Source organism: Cucurbita pepo, chromosome 8 (genome assembly GCF_057944985.1).
Source record: "Cucurbita pepo subsp. pepo isolate OVF chromosome 8, ASM5794498v1, whole genome shotgun sequence".
Lineage (NCBI taxonomy): Eukaryota > Viridiplantae > Streptophyta > Magnoliopsida > Cucurbitales > Cucurbitaceae > Cucurbita > Cucurbita pepo.
In genome coordinates, this window is record NC_141805.1 from 9971145 (window position 1) to 9990399 (window position 19255).

Genomic DNA, 19255 nt, shown 5'->3' on the forward strand with positions numbered 1-19255 from the left:
AATTTTTTTTACAAAAAGAAAAAAAAAGGTAAAAGAATAATAATAATAATAATAATATATAAATAAATAAATAAAAAGCAATGAAATCAAACATTGGAAATAGGGAAAGAAGTATGGAATTAGATTTAGAGAGAGAAAGAAGAGAGAGAAAGAAGAGGTTAATCTAAATATCTTTATAATCACTTTTCAAACTTCCATCAAACATTATATTCATAACATTTAAAAGTTAGTCTCTAATCTCTTCCTTTTCTTTTCCCTTTCTTTTCTTTCTTTTCTCCCACATATATTCCCTTCTTTTACTCGCTCGTCTTCCATTCACCCGACCCGACCCGACCCTCAATTCATTCACCACCCTGTTTGTCTCGTACGAAGAAAACCGAGCTCCCTTTAACCCCTTCAAATCAATTCATTCTCAAAACGTTAGGGTTAAGATTAAACTTACGACGTTCGAGTAAATAGACAAGAGGTACATGAATGAACTGAGATTACATCTGCGATCATGCTTAAAAGAATTGATTGTTACTTTCTGTACCAACAAGATGCACCTTATTTTTCGGTGGTAACTCGATTATAGACATTTTAAAGTTGATTTTACTTGGCTTTAAATAATTCTATGTATGGTGGTCTCCTCGAATTTCGTATTGTGAGATCCAACGTTGGTTTAAGAGGGGAACGAACCATTTCTTTTAAGGGTGTGAAAATCTCTCCCTATCAGACTCGTTTTAAAATCGTAAGGCTGACAACGATACATAACAGGCCAAAGCGGACAATATCTATTAACAGTAAGCTTGAGCGGTTACAAATGATATTAGAGTCAGTCATTGGACGGTGCGAGACACTGGTCCGAATAGGGTTAGACCCTGTTTATAATAGACACGTTTTAAAACCGTGAATCTGACGACGAGATGTAACGGGTCAAGAGGAAAACGAGAAATGGACGTAAAAAAGGGAAGGGAAAAGGAAGAAGATGAAAAGTTTAAGAATTAAAAAAAAAAATAAAAAAAAATAAAAGTAAAATTTGAATGTTTGCAAGGCTTTTAGAATTCACGAGTGATGGGATCGAGGGGAAAATGGGATGAAATGACGTTTTAGACCTTGACTATGCTTTTCTTGCCTAACAAGATCTTGTGTCACCCTTCACTTTACCAAAAGTTGGTGCCTCCCTTCTTCACTTGTCGCCACGTGGCATTCTCATATTTAATAATAAAATTACCCGCAGGTGAGGAAAGTGAGCGAAAGAAGAAGTGTTTGTGTGGTGGGATGTGTTTGGTTTTGTTGTCCCTCTATTCCAAGCATTCTTTGCTTAAAGAGAGGTTTTGAGGGATGGAATAAAGCCAAATGAAAGACAACAATGTGTCTCCTTGTTTTGTTTTTGTTTAAAAAGAAAAGTATGGTCGGGTTTTTCTTATAATACCTACAAGTATCTATCGACTAATCTTACGAGACAACTGTTTGTCTCTATCTTTATTAAGTGGAATACAGGACTTAAGTACACGACGACCCAGTTTAAACTCGTGTCGACCCGAACATAACTGAACTAGTTAAGACGTTTTACCACTAAAACGTGGAAGATCTAATGAACAACTAATGAGTAATTGCATAATCGGTCGAAATAAAAAGATAGCTCAAGCCCACTGATAGTTGATATTGTCTTCTTTGGGTTTTCTCTTTCGAGCTTTCCCTCTAAGTTTTTATAACGCGTCTGCTATGGAGAAGTTTGCACACCGTTATAAAGAACGTTTACCAACCGATGTGGGATCTCACAATCCACCCCCCTTCGGGGCCTAGCGTCCTTGCTAGCACGTCTCCTCGTGTCCACCCCCATCAGGGCTCGGCTTCCTTGCTGGCTCATTACTCGATGTCTGACTCTGATACCATTTGTATTCAAAGCCCACCACTAACACTAATAGATATTGTCTTATTTTGGCTTTCACTTCCGTGCTTTCCATTAAGGTTTTTAAAACGTTTTTGCTAGGGAGAGGTTTCCACACCCTTGTAAATAATGTTTATATAACGACCCAGATCCGATATTGTCCTCTTTGGGCTTTCCCTTAAGGCTTTAAAACGCGTCTGCTAAAAGAAGTTTCCACACCCTTATAAATGGTGGTTTGTTTTCCTCTCCGACCAATGTGGGACATCACAATTTCGTTATCTTCTCCAACCTATATGAGATCTCACAGATACTCTCGACAAATAAGGGTCGGAAGTTTGAATTTTCACACTACACTGACATTTTGAGCTCACCATTATTTTCACGAGTCAGTGATTATCATGACTCATCAAACTTGCGTGGCTCGAGTAGAAGCCCACGTCATACCACACGTTCAACTTCAAGCTCGACTATCGATTTTTTTAAATAATTAATAAAAAATAATAACAAAAATCAAAATAGTTCTCGATCTTACGTTCAAGAAGATAGACGGTAATAAAATCGACTCAACGTTTTTCACCGAAAATAAAAGTTAAAAGGGTCAAATTCATAATAATAATAATAACAATAAAAAACAAAAATTAAATAATTAAAGGAAAAGGAAAAAAAAAAAAAAAAACAAAAAAAAAAAAAACAAAAAGATTGCATGGGGTTGAGGAATGGCCATACTGCCAAGCTAACAAAGCACAAAGAATAAGCCAAATCTTGAATGCTGACTGACAACCGACAACAGCCAGTAACGTGTGGGTGGACCAAAGGTGTTGTATGTCGTAGAGAAACAGTCTCTCGAAGGAGTTGTCACCGGTCATAGCCGGTACTCAGGTGCCCCATTTCTGCCCCAAACGTACCAATTTCAGCAGCCTCCACAGACCCATTTGAAGGGAACATTCACTCTCACTTTGTCTTCCATATGTTCTTATTCAAATCCAAATTCCGTTAACAATTTAGTCTCTATACTTCAAATTACGTTCGTACGTTAAAAATTAAGAACAATAAATTTCAACATGTTAAACAATATATTAACGTAAAAGTTAATATAACGTTCAATTCTGAACTCCTAAATTTATTGACCGAAGAAAAAGCCGTTTTTTTATAAAGGAAATACACATGCATATGACCCATATGTTGAATAATTGGGTTTGACGGGACTTTTTCTTTTTTAATATTTCACTGTAAAACGAGAGAGTATATCCGTGTTTAACCACAATTTTTACGTCGTTTTACCTATTAGAGGTTAAATTGGCAAGTGCTCTCCTATATTCAATCTCGCGGGTTTTTTTCTTCTAGAAATTAAAATATTATTTATTGAAAATGAAAAGGAAAAATGGGAATTTCTCGATAATTTATTGGTTGACTATCGACGTTCCCTTTTTTTATGGGTAAATTCTTTCTCTAAATATTCATCACGTGAGACAAATTAATGTATGGATGACTCTCGAAGAGAGGTCGATGTGACATGTGACATGTCAAGATCTATCACATGTAATTAAAATTAAAAAGGAAAGAAAAAGAAAAAAAAAAACAAAAAAAACAAAGTGATTATTCAAATTAAAGACAAATATTCAAATTATTCCTTTTTTTTTTAATAAAATAAATTAAAAAGGGGATATTTGGAGGATCACCAACAAAAAAAATAAAATAAAAAAAATAAAAAAATTAATTAATTATTTTCTAAAATAAAAATGGTTAGTGAAATTTAGAGTAGAATGAGACAAACACACCTCAGAGGTAAAGGGCTTTTTTTGCGATTAGCTTTGACAGAAGCTTTCAAAGATCTTCCTGCAATTCCAATTTTTTTTTTTGTTTTTTTTTTTTTTTTTTAATTTTTTGGGTAATATCATCACCTGCAGGGCATCAAAGTCCCTCACCCGTGCAATCTGATTGGATTATACCTTCCAGTGGTCCCCACCAGTAGTATGTTTGCTTACTTACGTGACTGTCCAATAACAATTTAAATAAATCTACCAATTTGTACAAAACATTTTAAACATTTTCTAATTTTGTATAAATATAAAATAAAAAACAACGAGGGATTTATTAGATAATTTTAAATTTTCAAGGACTAATAGACGTAAATTTAAAAGTTTACAGTTTAAAAGTGTAAACTCGAGTTGTATTAGTGTAATTTTAATCTTATTTTTAATATCGTTGCTTAAATGTTAATGTAACATGACGGGTAGGTTCATTAGAAGTCAAAATGTCGGATGAAATATGAAAATTGAATACCGTTGAAATTTAACTACATCGGGATCGCTTGTTTGTTTGTGTCACGTACTGTCACATCACAGTCACGTCACGTCAAATTATTATTTAATTAACAAATTTATATTTTAATTTTTTAAATTAAATCAGATAATTTTGGGATATAAATGAAAAGTTTTTAAATGGTTGGAACAAAATTAAATTCAAGAAATAAATAAATTAATTAAAATTTTAGTATAAAATTTATTAAAAGCATTTAAAATTAAATAATTTAGAAAATAATTATTTTCTCTTTATATGGAGACAACATGGCCTCATTGTTTGTTTGTTGGGTGAAATGTTAACTAAAATTCAAAATAGAATCCTCAATCAATTTTCTTTTATAATTTCAAATCATTTATAACTAAATAAAATCTAAATATTTTTGTCCCCTTGTCTGTGTTTTTCCATTTATTTTTGGAAAAACATTAAAATGCCAAATAATAAAATACAATAATTTAACAAATTTAACAAAATTAATATCATTAATTTATGATATTTAATAATTATATGCATATATTATTATATTTCGAATGGAAGGTGACTTGAATTAAAAGCCCCAACAAAAAAGTAAATTGAAAAAAAAAAATAATAACAAAGGGTTTTTTAAAATAAAAATAAAAATTATATTGATTTTTTAATATTTTAAATATATATTTGAAACAATTCCACCCTATATTTAAATTAGTTAAATATTATATCTTCGATTAGAAGGTTAATATTTAAAATTTTTACCCTAAGTAAAAAGTTAATTATTCTTTGTTGAAACGTGTTTAGATAAAAAAAAAAATAGAGAATATTCTTGGATGACATTGATAGAAACGTCGTAATTCTATTATAAACTAGAGTTTTAGTTTGAAATTAGAAAATGAAATAATGTAATAAATGTTTTATCGGCTATTATATAGGTCGAATTAACAAAAATAGAATAATAATAATTATTTTTATAAAATTACCCATTATTAATTATTTTTTTTATTTTTAGTTTAGAAATATATAATGAATATTTTTTTTAAATTCAAATATATTAGAATTAAAAACGTTTATAATCTCACGAAAGTATAGAAGACGGGTTGAATTAAAATCTTTTATGATAGTTAATGACGTCTATAATAGAGCGGGGACGGATAAAACGTACCCTTATTTCAATCTCTATTTATATATATATATATTTTTTCACAATTAAATTTTGTCTCCATATATATATATATATAAATATTTAAAATAATTTTTTCAATGAATAATTTAGTTAAAGAATGTAATAAATTTAATAATATCCACGTCAGTTTTTACATTAAACAAATCTCACCGTTGATCATTTTGCTAATAGAATATTATCCAATCAAAACTTGCCACGTACCCTACTTCTGATGCACGTTTGAGATCCTCCTCCTCACCCATACGTCACCGAGACATGTGGGCCCAGGCTGTCCTCCACGGTAATGACCAAAACGTCAATCCACTGTTAACAATTTCCCCTTTCTTTCCATACACAAGAAAGACATTTTTCGTTAGTTAACGGCTGAAATTCTGACGCCGTTAACGCTGGTTCTTTATATAAATAGGTGGCTCACGAATTTAAGTTCTTGATAGTCTGTATAATTTTTATTCCGATTTTTGGCTCTCTCTAACGTAAAACCCGGAACTATAATATCCCAAACTTTCCCTTCCTGAACAACTTTTTTTTTGTTTGGATTTGGACCTTGCTGTTCGCCGCCGGTGGACGGCGGCGATTTTACCGGGCGAGGGTTTGTTTCGGGTTTTTAATTGCATTTTGATTCTGTTGTTTGTTTGGAGATTTTGGCAGAGAATCAAAGTGGAGTGGAGTGAGGGAATGTTTTGTTCGTCAGTGTAACAGCAGAAATTTAGCACGAAGATGCTCTGATTGGCGATATTTTAGGGATTTTGATTGCTGTTGCTGTTGGTTGCCATTGCAGCGAGGGATTGATAAAAGCGAGGATTGCTTGAAACGGAAATTTTTGAGAGAGAAGGAGTTGGAATTCGTTTTTTGGAGGTGGAGATTTTCTTGGCGACCTAACATTGCGGTTGATTTCAGTTTGATTTTGGTGGATAAGCTTCTAAGGAGCCTTCGAGCGAGGTAAGATTCTTGATGCTTTTACTTTTCCGTTTTCTTCAATTTGATCGTCTTTCTATGCAAGCAAACAGAACATTACTTTCTCAGAGAATCTTCTTCTATGGTTCTTCTTTTTCTTCTGGTCGTTTTTCCTTTCGTGTCCTGTTTCGAACGATCCAAAGCGATTTCAAATGGTTCTCAATCTATCCTCTGTAATGTTCTTTCAGTATAGATTCACTGAACGCCATTTCAGTACTCAGAAGTGTTTAACATTTTTGAATCGTTTGATTGGTTCCGTCTCGGAACCGTTGATTCCTGTAGTCTTATCACTTAGGTTGTCAATCTGATTTCGTTTTTCTTGCTGAAGGTGAAGAAATTAGATTAGTCTCTGAAGTAGAGAAATAAAGAACAGCAGCGAAAAGTCTGTAAAAGATAACTTAATTAGGGTGTGGAAGAGGTGAAGGCCTAAATGGACAAAGTACGTAAATCACAGTTCGCTTTTGCTTCGATGAGTCGTTTTCGAATATTAAAGATTCAATGAAGTAGATGAACAGTATATATATATATATATATATATATATATTCGTCATTCTTCTGCTTCTTCTTCTATGTCTCAGTGTTATCCATCCTCCATAATCACTGTTTCTCTGTCGCCTCACCCACAGCTTTCAATCTGAACCCGATTAATTTTTCTTGTTCTTTCTGAATCTCTGCTGTTATAAATTAATGCATATTTCTCTCTCTTGGTCGCTTTTTTGGATGTCTTGGAGACGGAAGAGTGATGCGATTGCCCAGAGGGAAAAGAGAAAGAACCAATAAGTTGTCAGAAACTTCGGCATTAACAAATATTTGATTCTTTATTCGGCTTTGTAATAGTAAAGCAAAGCACGTACCACACTCGGTCTCTCTCAGTCGACCACTTTCAAATAGCTGTGCCCTCATTTACTTTCCTTTCAATTATCGACTATACCCCCTCTTGTTTGTTCCTTCTCTGATCTTTTCCTCGTCGTCTCTGATCCCGAGCAGCCCTTTTCCTTTTTATTTTTATCTCCTTTTCCTTTCTCCAGGACCCATTTGTTTCCCTCCAATCGATGAACGAATTTATATTTGTTTCAGATTCCCTCAATTTCTTTTTCCCCATCTAACCGCGTACCTGTTGCGGAGATGAGAGAACAACTCGCCCCTTTCTTTGATTACCTAAGCTATGAAAGAACAAGGAAATCAGTGCTCTGTTTCGATTGATTTCCTCACGAAAGTTCGTTTTAAAGTTATGGAAATCCCTACAATGGGAAACTCTTCTTGTGCTTTATAATTCGAGTATTACATGTCTATCTCTCATAGAAATGTGGTTGGTAAAGAGAAGGCTCGTTTGTTTTCTTCTCCTCAAATCAAAACACGGGAGAAAGAGTGAGAGAGAGACAGAAACAAAGGGAAAGTTATTGGATTATGCAATTTAATTTTTGGGATTTCCTTTTTCTTTCATAAATATAGCATCCACTAAACCGCTAGGTGGAACCTACTTGTTTGTGATGTGCAGAGTAAGAAAGCAAAGTTGAACCAAAATGTTTACATGCATAGCATGTACGAAACAGACAGACGACGGGGGTGAGGATGGGGCTGCGCGTGGGAGTGGCACGCCTAGTACAAAGGAAGCCGTCAAAAGCCTGACAACGCAGGTTCTTAATCCTCTTCTGTCTCTTTTTTCTTTGTGTTGCTTCGGCTGCATCTTTGCTTTCTCAGTTTCTTTTCCGTCTTGTGAGGACAGACAAACTAATAATACCAATTAGGCTTGCTATAAATGGGGACCATCTATGCCATCTTTTCACCAATATGAATGTGCCTCTTGTTTATTGTTTCTTTTTAAATCTTTTTAAGATCAATTTTAGGTAGGAAAGATCTTGTGCCTGTGTTTGAGTGCGACGCGCTCTAATCCTTCGTCCTTCAGCTCTTCCTGGCTACTCTGTTTTTGTTTTTGTTTTTGTTTTTGTTTTTGTTTTTGTTTTGTCATCTAAAAGGAGTGGTTTCTTTAACAGCTTACCAGTATTTTGTACCGATTACTCACAACTTTCTAGTCCACGTGGTTTTTTTTAGGACACTTCGTATCATAAATCTGACTTTGCTGACCTGCTGCTCTTCTTGGCCCCTCGATGGCCGATAGAATATATAATTTTGGGTTTTTTCTTAATAGTTTTTATTCCCAAATGGTAAAACTAGTACTATATCCATATGGAGAAGATCCCCATTCCCCACCTCGAGCCTTTCATCGAGTACGAATTGTTTTGCTTGCTTTCCTCTCGGGGAATAAAATGGTAATCTGATTTTCAGGGTAGCCTTTCCGATTCACTTCCTACCTTATTATTATTCGAGTGAACAAAACAGTGGGTTGCTCCTTTCACTATAACTTTAAACGAAGGTCGCTAGTTTTACAATAACTTTCTGAAGACTAGATAAATTTATTTTTTGAAGCTAAAACATTGGGAACGATGCAACCTTACTGTTGCTATGTTGAAGTTTAAACTGCTTATAACTAATAATTTATATAATAGAACCCATTTTAGAATTAGTTTAAGTAAGGGGGGTGCCTGGTCCAGCCTGCCTTGGAAATATGTTTTTGCACAAGAAATAGTGGCAGCACATTTTGCATCGAGTAGCGGTGGGGTCATTGACATATTCATATACAAGACGCATTTGAAGGACAGCCAATGAACGCCTGAATGTGACCCACCATTGAATTTTTGTCGACGCACTGTTTTTCAAAAGTATTGTTTCTTAACCAAGCCCTTTCTTTGGCTGGATGAGCCACCACTTGATTAGCAATAAGATGTTAACAACTGAGACCTTTTTTTTTTAATTGATTGTTTAGGAATTTCGATTCTTGTGATATTATTTCTATTCTTAAATATCGAAGGAAAATATCCTCCAAAATAATTCTCCAAGTTGTATATTCCACTTTCCCGAAACATCATTCAGTATGCTCCACATAATTGAAACGTGGATGTGTGTCTCACCAAGGAAAAATTGGTCAATTTCATGCGTATTTTTTTGATTCACAATGGTTGGATTGCACACTTCAATCCATTATTAATATAGTGAAATGCATTGAATACGATATATATTCTCATAGCTTAAAAAAAAAAATAGCGTATTATTCTGTGTTGGGTGACTCAAAGACCACTAATGTTTGGATTTTCAGCTCAATTTGGACATTCATATAACTGCCTTAGAACATCCTAAACTTTGCATCTTTCCTTTCAATTTGATTCTCTATTCATAGTCTCAGTATTTAATTCTACTTTAGAAGATACTAAGTGCTGCTTAAGCTGTCCTTGATCTGACTTTGAATAGCTAAATTTTACAGATCAAGGACATGGCGTTGAAATTCTCTGGTGCTTATAGGCAGTGCAAACCCTGTACAGGCTCCAGTAGCTATAAGAAAGGACAGAGACCTTACCCAGATTTTGACACTGCTTCAGAAGGGGTTCCATACCCCTACATAGGAGGGGCAAGTGCAAGTTCAACACCTGCCTGGGACTTCCCTCCTGTCAATCGCCACCCACATACGAGATCTGACTCGAGATTTAAAGGGGTGTTCAGAGGAGACCAGACCCCTGGAGCCGATTCCACCATATCAGCATGTGATGTGGTGCTTGAGGATGAGGATGAGCCGAAAGAGTGGATGGCACAGGTGGAGCCTGGTGTTCACATTACTTTTGTGTCCCTACCCAATGGAGGCAATGATTTAAAACGAATTCGTTTCGAGTAAGATGAACAGTAAATCCTCCACGCTGTCGGTTTCTTGTTTCTATCATTAATATCTTGTTTATTTCAGAAAAAGGGAGACTTTTCATTAAGAAATGTAGACTTCTCTTGGGGGTATTTCTGTTAGTATTTACCATTGCTACCATAGCTAACATAAGGTCTTTTTTTCTTTTGAAGTCGAGAAATGTTTAACAAATGGCAAGCTCAGCGATGGTGGGGCGAAAACTATGACAGAATAACGGAGCTCTATAATGTCCAGAGATTCAACCAACAAGCTCTTCATACGCCACCAAGAACTGAGGATGAGGTGAGCCCTCACAACCTTTGTTCTTGACTTCTATTTCCATTAAAATGATGCAAGAGCATATATTTCAAGGATTAGAATTTAGTAAATTTGTTCGTGATTGATATTTTCCACCATTTATTATTGAAGGAAAAACGAAAGAATGAGAGGAAAATGATTAATGAAATGCTCATTCTTTCATTTCTTGTATAAATTATTAGGTCTCTATAAGTTATGTGGTAGCAGAATAGGAGATATGGTGCAAGAGGGGTCTTAATCTTGACAACAAATCTAAATCTTCAGCTTAGAATACAAATGAAACTTGAAATTATCTGTCAGTTCATTCTGCAAATATATCAATGAAACGCATCTGATAGTTATTTTATGGCAATAAATCAGTGTTATGCCAATTCCTAAACAAGTTTCTTATAACTTAATTCAGTATATTCAGTAAATATTTACAATCATGAGATAGATTTTTTTGATATTGAGTAAATGTTTCAGAGGGATTCTTCCTACTCAAAGATGGAAAGGGATAGCCCAATGACTGCAGCGAACAAAGATTGGGCACTGAAAAACCACAAACCTTCAGGAAGTAAAGGTTATTTCCCATCTGACCAGCATTTTGATCATGGAAGCAGCCACCACTATGCAGGGTCAAGTGCCTATCCAACCGGGGGCGCCAAAGGCGACATGTCATCTATGGAAGCCTCACGCACAACTACCTCTTCTAGAGACGAACCTTCAATTTCCGTTAGCAATGCAAGCGACATCGAGGCCGAATGGGTCGAGGAAGACGAACCAGGAGTCTACATAACAATCAGGCAGCTTGTTGATGGCTCTAGAGAGCTTCGTCGTGTCAGATTCAGGTAATTAACATCTGCATTTACTTGCATCTATGGTAATATTAATAGATTTTCTGTGATAAATATACTTGAGAAGAGATTACAAGACACTATGAAGAAACGACTGCACTATGTTATACTTGAAATTTCTTTTGAGATGAAAACCTAAGTAGGGTGGAGGGTACTCTAAAAATAAATATAACAATCCACTCATAGAATTATTGAGCTTGATCCTATTGTACGAGTGATGATATTTTAACATTGATATTCTTTGATTCGATATGAACAGCCGTGAAAGGTTCGGGGAGGTGAACGCAAAGCAATGGTGGGAACAGAACAGGGAGAGAATCCAAGCTCAATACCTATAATAACTTATTGATGATGGCAGCAACAGGTTTAAAATTAAGAAAGTTTCAGGAGCACCTTCATGTTCCAAAATTTTTGTCTTTAGAATGTAATATTCACAAAAGGCCATCAGCTGGGATATATGGAGATTTTTGCACCACCAAATAGATACAAAACCAAATTTCTCATCTTTCCAATCAGAATTCTAAAAGTCAAATTCTTTTATTTTCATCCATCTTCTTTTTTTTTTTTTTTTTTTTTTCCCTTTTCTTCAAGATATTCGTTATACAATCTATTATTATCATTTGTTGCTGTCTGTTATAAATATCCAAAAAGGAGTTTACGAGCTTTCCCTGGTGAAGCTCTTCATAGTTGGATTATCTTCATGCTGAATGTATCAGTTTCTTGCTTGTAAGCATTGATTTTTTTTTTTTTTTTTTTTTTTTTTTTTTTTTTTAATCAATGATATGAAACTCTACAATATATAAGCATTTTAGCAAATTTATCTTTGAAATTTCTAACACTTTGCAAGTCATTTATATTTTCAACAATAGTCCTAACCTTCTATATGGTTGAAATTAAGTAATAAACTCAAACCCTAAATCCATCACACTTTCACATGAACTAAATAGTTGTATTATGAATTCATAGACATAACATCAAAATGAGTTGACCACAATCTAATATGATAAGTAAAGTCTTATGACTGTTAATTAAGAATATCGTATTTTATTTTATTCATAGTGTTATCCGATGATTTGAATTTCTGACTTCTGGATTGAAAATATATTTATCTCAAATTTTTTATATTAATATCCTTCGATAGAAAAAAAAAAAAAAAAAAAAAAAAAAAAAAAAATCTCTAGAGATTTTAAGGATTAAATTATTTAAAATATAGAGTAATGAAAACTTATCTCGAAAGTATAAAAGGATTTCAATTAGCATTCTAACACAAAAGATGGGCTTATGTGACAATCTTGTTGGGTAAGCAAGACCAAAAATATGAACATCATTAACGGTGGACGACAATTAGGAATAATAATGCGTTTCATTTTGTTGTGAGAGGGCATATAATTAATTATATCACGCTCTTTGATGGCTTGAGAGTCATGGTGGTTGGTGGTTTGATTAGATTGGCATGACCTTAGAATTGATTCAATGTTTTATCCAATGATTTCTACCGTATGCACCAGGATACACCCTCTCCTTCTGTCTTTTCATTCCTTTCATTATGAAGGAATAAAAACTCCCTTTTGAAGATTCCTTAAATTTCTTCCACTTCGTCCCTCATTTTTCAAAAACAGATACAAGAACACTGTATGCTCTCAAAAACCATGTTAAACCTTCTCTTTCAGGTGGGGTTTTACATCTCTTAGAGATCAGACCAACCCCATTCCCTACTGGCAATTGCCTAAAAGAAATACAAAAGTAACGCATTCACCATCAAACTTCAGAACCTCATAGAGAGATGACAATCAGACAAGGGCCTTGATAAATGTTACTGATAAGTGTGTAATTTCATAGAAGGCATAAATGGAGAAAATCACAGAGTAGCAAACAAAGTAGTACAGTAAACATAAACAGACGAGTATAGTCAGCGGTCATTTATTACATAAGTTCTCCCAGAGGGGGGCGCGTAGCATTACGGTTCTTCAAATAACAGAAACAAAATACTGTAAGGGCATCTCGATGATTATGAGAGGAAGGGGCTGTCAACCTGCAACCTTCCTCGGGTAATTGCTGCCATGTTGAATTTCTTGAGCGGGCCTTATTAACAGATCACCAGAGGAACCGCTCCAGCGGACACCCGCTTTCATCGGACGAGGAAGCTGCACAATCGATGGCCTGCGAGAGGCAATTGTCATGTTTGCCAACTTTTCACCTGCATCTGAAACTCCACGCACATTATTTCCCCTGTAGATGGAGTCTGCAATGGGCATAAGCTCCACAGGATTATAATCACTTTCATAAACTGGTCTCAGACGACAACTATTTAAACTTTAGCAGGCAGCATTTTAAAATCATAGACAGTAGTCCAACAAGAACCAAGGAACTTACTGGTAGGGCTGTTCCTCACAGGCGGTCGGTATTTCGGTTGTCTAACAGTGCTCTTCATATTTTTATCATTCTTATTTGCATCCTAAGTCGAGACAAAACAATGGTTAGACTAATATCGCCAACCATTTTCATGATCTCATGATCACGAGTGTGAATGCATGTGTATGTGTAATGGGAGGAGGGTCAGTGTCTCACCTGGTTCATCAAATCCAACTTCCTTTGCACACCTGCGAGATGGTTTTGATGATTCAGGAATCAAGTTAATCTAGTTGCCAATATAATCTTAGTAAAGCAAATACCAGAAAGGAATAAATATATTACTACCTATGCTCAACAACGAGGGCGCCTTTGGAGAGAAGTTGCCAGCAATCCTTGAATCAGATAGAGCCCCAGGATATTTTTTAGCAGTTTGCTGCTCCAGGAGATCCTTTGTTCCAGCTGTAATAGGGAAGAACACATCAAAAGCTGTCCATCTGGGTAATGCTTTCAGCTTACCGTGTTTAAAAACAGGGAGACAAATAAACATACCAGAAGGAGGGGTCCGAGCAATTGGAGCTCTAGCACGAAGAGACGGTGGAACATAGTAGCAACTCTGCCATGCATTAGATAAATATAAGAAAAAATTAAATGAAATTATACACATCTGTTGATCGATTAAAGGAAAGCTGGACTCTACTTGGAAGAAGGGATGTTGGAGGGCTTCTACAGCTGTCGGTCTCTTGGATGGATCCCATGAACAAAGTGACTGAAGATGCAATAAAATAAAATAAATAAATGTAGTAATATACAAGGTGCATTAAGCAAATGAAAAACAGACATTTTAACAGGTCAAGACGAAATAGTTTCAACGGCCATTTAATTGTGAACTTACTGCAATAAGATTGACAGCATCTTCACTGGCTGAAGGAATAACAACAGAGAGATGAACTCCATTCAACTGCAAAAGTGAAACAGCCATAAACATCAAACATACGTTTTTCATGGTTGTTTGTTCCAAAAGTTACAGGCAAGATAAAAAGGACATAGGAGACTGACCTGCGGGAATTGATAATTGATATTCCTTGCAAGAAAAACTCCATCAGACCATGTATCCATATTTGGGGTGCCAAGTACATTGCAAATTTTGTAGATTTGGTCTATTTCACTGCATGAAACAAATAAAGAGAATTCACAAAATTAGCTGACAATTTCAACTGTTATGTAGAAAGACTACAGGCAGGCCTACCATTCATTTTCTGGTATTATTTGACAAGAAACCACTACAGGCATGGTCCAGAAATATAATCGCATGCATAAGGGTGATATGAATCTTAAATCCTCGCAAAAACTAAATGATGCAGACTTGAAAGAGAAACAAATAGAGTACGAAATCAAACGAAAATAAAAGACTGCCACAGATTAGTACAGGGTTCAAGATTATTCGTCTTTGTTGACACCAAAACACCAGCAAGTTCTTAGAAAACCAAGGCATCAATAGTTGGCTGAGCACTAATAACTTTTATGCATTAAGCATTTACAAGTAACAAGTGGATGTGCATGAGCAACACACCTTGCTCCAGGGAAAAGAGGACGAAGAGTAAACAACTCTGCCATAATAGCACCCATTGCCCACATATCTGGAAATAATAGGAAGGAAATAAGCATCGTGGGTAAAGTTTTATGGGAATTGGAGCAACTAAAAAATTTCTGTTCCTCACCAACTTTAGGACCATAAAGATAGGCCTGAAGCAGCACCTCTGGAGCTCTATACCTGAGATACAAGATTCAAAGTTACTATAAGGCATCGTTGCAATCAATGTAATGGCAAGAAATACATCATTTAAAATAGGCAAGGGTGGAAAATGTACTTACCACCGGGTTGAAACATATTCTGTATAGGGTGGAACTGCACTAGTTTCCCGAGCAAGCCCAAAATCAGCCAGTTTTATCAAGTCTTTAGCAACTAATAAATTTTCTGGAAGAAAAATGGGTAACGTTAAATAAACCAAAAATGAAAAATAAGAAAGGAAGTCAAAGTTCTACTTAAGTTATTATAGGTATACTGCATAGAAAAAATAATATTAAAACTGGCAAGAATCATGCTAGTTCGAAACAAAGAACTAATAAACTGAGAAAAAAAAAAACAACAAAAATGCAAACAATATGCATCACAGAACAGAAAGATATCGATAACATGCAGTACACACGCCAAAGAATTCACACAACATTTACCAATTCTATCATACAAAACCTCTGAAACCTGATTCAAAATTCCTTCCAGAACATTGCTATATAGTAAGCTATCATATCTACTAATTCTATACCTTTATCATGTGAAAATACAACCGGCCTTAAAGAAGGCCAAACACTGCAACAGACTCTAGAAGATCAAAAGACCCTAAAGAATTGGACAAATCAATTTCAAAATGCATGAAGCAGGTAATATATGACAGACCAAAATTCAATGCACTTTACTAGACACAAGAACAAAGGAGATACCTGGTTTAAGGTCCCGATGAAAGTATCCTCGCTGATGCATGTAGGCAAGGCCTTGAAAGACTTGAAAGCACCAATTTCTCACTTCAGCTTCTGAGAAGAGCTTTTCTTTATCCTTCATAAGTTGATAAAGATTGCATTCCTGAACATCAAATTTTTGTCCAGTCAGGTAGAAAATAATTTTAACACAAAACATGTTCTGAGTGACAAAAGGACGTCACTAACCATGTACTCAAATACAAAGTACAAAATGTTGTTTTCCCTGATAACTTCCTTGAGTTTGACAATATTTGGATGATTCATCTTGCGTAATGACTGTCATATTAGAACAATAAAAAAAAAATGAATTAATTTCAAAATAAAGAAAAATTAGGCAATAAGAATAAGATAAGAAAAATTAAGGATGCATCACCTTCACTTCTCTCAGACTGACACACTCCTCCCATGTGTAATACTTTTTCTTCATTTTCTTAATTGCAACCTGTTGATTTAAATCAAAAGGTCATAAAAATGAAAACTATTTGCTTCTTGGAGAATCATGAGAGAGAGAATCAGAAGACACTTACAACTTCCCCGGTCTGCTTACTGATAGCCCGCCAGACACTTCCAAAAGTGCCATCACCAACTTCCTTGATTAACATATACCTTATAAATAGTAACAAAATTGATAAACATAAGTAATACAGGAACAATTAAGAGTATTGCACAACAAAATAAGAGAAAATAATTAAACTGTGAAAAAAAACTAACCTCTCCATTTTTCTTACAGAAGCACAAAGACAAATCTTCTTTACTCAAACGAAGTAGAGAAACTCTTATCTTCGTACAAAGACTAAGTAGTAAACAACTGTCTTGCACTGATCTAGCAAAAACCACCACTAATTTTCAATGGTAAAATGCAAAAGCACAAAACCAGAAAAATTATGATGAGCAGACTGTGCAGCTTTATTCATTACAAAATCCACAACTTCAACTTCAAGACAGGAAGAAGATGGAAATATATGACAAACACCACCAAACATGTTGAACCTCGAGAAGAACTGTCCAAGCCAGCTGAGCAGTTGGAAGTACCAGATGATTGCGAACGAGCTATCTCATAATTCAATATAGAGATTGAAGATATATCCTCCAGTAAGAAATGTCATGACTCTCTAAACATCACCCATCAGGAACAAAGATAAGAACAAATAATAAAGGCTTTGACCAGCAGAGGTCAATGCGATAGTCTTGACTTTTGGTAGTTGTGTAAACCAGCTTCAGTGATTAACAGAACTCAGCTCTGCGGGAAAAATGACTGAGGTTAACATAATGCATTTTACAAATTAAAAGAACATTGCAACAAAAAGAAAGTTCAAGTTACAACATACCCCTGCAGAATTTTCACCTAGAAAATCATCAGGATACTGCATCAACAACGCTCTGCATCCAAAATAATAAAAAACAAAAAACATTATCATTCAAATGAAACTGGATATTAATAACAACCAAAACAGAATGTCAAAATAGTTCATACTTGAACGGTTGCACCAACGATCCAACACCAATCTCAAAAAGTAATTTCATTACGCCTCCTGTGCTGATCATTTAGATGAACTTGACCACTAAGTGCAATTGACAAAGGAAACCAAAAGAAAATCTCCAAGAACAAGGAAACGCCAGTCAAGCACTTCCTGGAAAGAACAAACTTGATGCCGGAAGGAATTTGTCCAAAAAGAAGCAAGCTCCATATCTTGAGAAAATATAAAAAGCCCTTTATATCCAAGCCCTCAAATATCTGATACTTTACAACAACATCAAAGAGTTAGAATAAATATTCATGAATGATAACGAGAATACAGGTCAGTAGATTTCATCAAGATGTGGCATGTTATAAACCACCGGGCTGCAATTTATCATATGCTTAAGACCATAAACAGCCCGAATTTGATCAGAACATACATATTATTGCAACAATCGTATCAAGAGGCAAAAATTATTAGAGAAGAAAATTTACGTAAGTGCAAAAGGCTCAAGGAAAATCCCAAAAAAGAACCAATGTAAGACAATAGGCATCTCGCGTTCATCAATACAAAACAACAATTCACCAACCGACCAGTCGACAAAAAACCCTGCTCACAAAAAATAAGCAAGCGAAGCAACAGCTACGCGCTAAAAGTCCAAACAAACGAGATTCTTCGCGATTAGTGAGCAAAAAGAATCTCACAAGATTTCCGGCATTGAATCAAGACGAAACCCTAATTCACCAACCGACCACTCAGACAAACTTCCAATTCACGAAAGGCAAATGAAACAAACAGCACCCCGCCACAAACTGCTAACTAATTAGAATTTCTTCGATCAATGACCAAACGTAAAACCGCACAAGATTCCGTCGTCGAATCAACCATAAACAGATAACCAAATCAAAACGAGTGACAACGAAGAAACCTAGAAATCCCACACTAAATCCGATCAATTAATCCGTCAATCGAAGCACACCATTACACCAAACATATAGGGGGGGGAAAATTTGACCTAGATAGATATATTCACAAAATCAAAGAGAAATCGGAATGAATCGGTACCGAAAAATGAAGAAGCATAACCTCCGCCGCCAAGAACGGGAGGAATTGGGATCCAGAGCTTCCCTAAACGCTCTTCTTCTTCCCGCAAATCTTCTCAAAGCCACAAACAAAACCAGACGGATTCCCAAATACACAAAAAGAAGAAAAAAACACGAGATCTTTGCTGCGTGCCAACCAAGGTAATGATCCCTAATTTTCCATAATGACCCACACCCAAACCCTTTTATACCTCCGGGGTCCGTATTCTCTACGGCCAGACCCACCGGTTTCTAATCTGCTCTCGGATTTGGACCCATTGATCAGCTGGTTGGTGCCACTTGCCACCTATCCACTGCCCTTCCTCCCTCAATTTAATAATAAATTTAGTAAATTTTATCAGTTTTATCTTCAAAATTAGTTTATATTCTCAACATTATTTTCAATTTTAAATATTTATTAAATACAAATTTTAAATTACTTAAATTAATATTTTTAAAAAGATTATTACGCGCTAAATTAAAATTTTAAATAAGTTTAATTTAACTTTTTTATTTTATATTTTTTTCGCTAAATTAAAATCTAAATTTATATTTTTTATTATTTATTTATTTTTCTAGACCACCCAATATTCCTTTTCCGACTTTGATGGATGGTTCGGTTGGTAAATTATCTTTAAATGGAATATTTCTCAAACCTAATTTA

The 19255-nt window shown here is 35.0% G+C and overlaps 2 protein-coding genes across 7 annotated transcripts; one reads left to right on the forward strand and one right to left on the reverse strand.

Moving 5' to 3' along the window:
• Positions 1-5775: 5775 nt before the first annotated feature.
• LOC111800843 (protein BREVIS RADIX) lies at positions 5776-11712 on the forward strand. 2 transcript variants are annotated; one of them, XM_023684720.2, is made up of 6 exons: positions 5776-6269; positions 7783-7921; positions 9604-10004; positions 10182-10311; positions 10792-11156; positions 11422-11712. In XM_023684720.2, exons 2-6 carry the CDS (start codon positions 7808-7810, stop codon positions 11498-11500), a joined length of 1089 nt encoding a protein of 362 aa, XP_023540488.1. In that variant the 5' UTR covers positions 5776-6269; positions 7783-7807; the 3' UTR covers positions 11501-11712. The 2 variants fall into 2 exon arrangements, with proteins under 2 accessions (XP_023540488.1, XP_086982697.1); XM_087126571.1 differs by lacking the exon at positions 5776-6269 and having other exon boundaries at positions 7251-7921.
• Positions 11713-12944: 1232 nt separating this feature from the next.
• On the reverse strand, positions 12945-18775 carry LOC111800826 (cyclin-dependent kinase F-4). 5 transcript variants are annotated; one of them, XM_023684697.2, is made up of 19 exons: positions 18596-18775; positions 17524-17784; positions 17378-17429; positions 16761-17289; positions 16577-16655; positions 16423-16491; positions 16236-16325; positions 16014-16152; positions 15387-15489; positions 15233-15285; positions 15085-15151; positions 14571-14679; positions 14407-14472; positions 14212-14280; positions 14064-14127; positions 13860-13973; positions 13731-13762; positions 13536-13617; positions 12945-13404 (listed from the first exon to the last, which is right to left on the reverse strand). In XM_023684697.2, exons 4-19 carry the CDS (start codon positions 16766-16768, stop codon positions 13190-13192), a joined length of 1359 nt encoding a protein of 452 aa, XP_023540465.1. In that variant the 5' UTR covers positions 16769-17289; positions 17378-17429; positions 17524-17784; positions 18596-18775; the 3' UTR covers positions 12945-13189. The 5 variants fall into 5 exon arrangements, with proteins under 5 accessions (XP_023540465.1, XP_023540464.1, XP_086982457.1 ...); XM_023684696.2 differs by having other exon boundaries at positions 18575-18775; XM_087126331.1 differs by having other exon boundaries at positions 17395-17427; positions 17524-17790; positions 18575-18775.
• Positions 18776-19255: the final 480 nt, after the last annotated feature.

Bases quoted from the DNA above. Each gene is read 5' to 3' on its own strand.
- LOC111800843 (XM_023684720.2), top strand. From the start codon at position 7,808: ATGTTTACATGCATAGCATGTACGAAACAGACAGACGACGGGGGTGAG. The intron at 10,312-10,791 runs GTGAGCCCTCAC...TAAATGTTTCAG, and splicing joins CACCAAGAACTGAGGATGAG to AGGGATTCTTCCTACTCAAA. The intron at 11,157-11,421 runs GTAATTAACATC...CGATATGAACAG, and splicing joins CTTCGTCGTGTCAGATTCAG to CCGTGAAAGGTTCGGGGAGG.
- LOC111800826 (XM_023684697.2), bottom strand. The intron at 16,326-16,422 runs GTGATGCATCCT...CTAATATGACAG, and splicing joins TCAGTCTGAGAGAAGTGAAG to TCATTACGCAAGATGAATCA. The intron at 14,128-14,211 runs GTAGAGTCCAGC...AATGCATGGCAG, and splicing joins TCCAACATCCCTTCTTCCAA to AGTTGCTACTATGTTCCACC.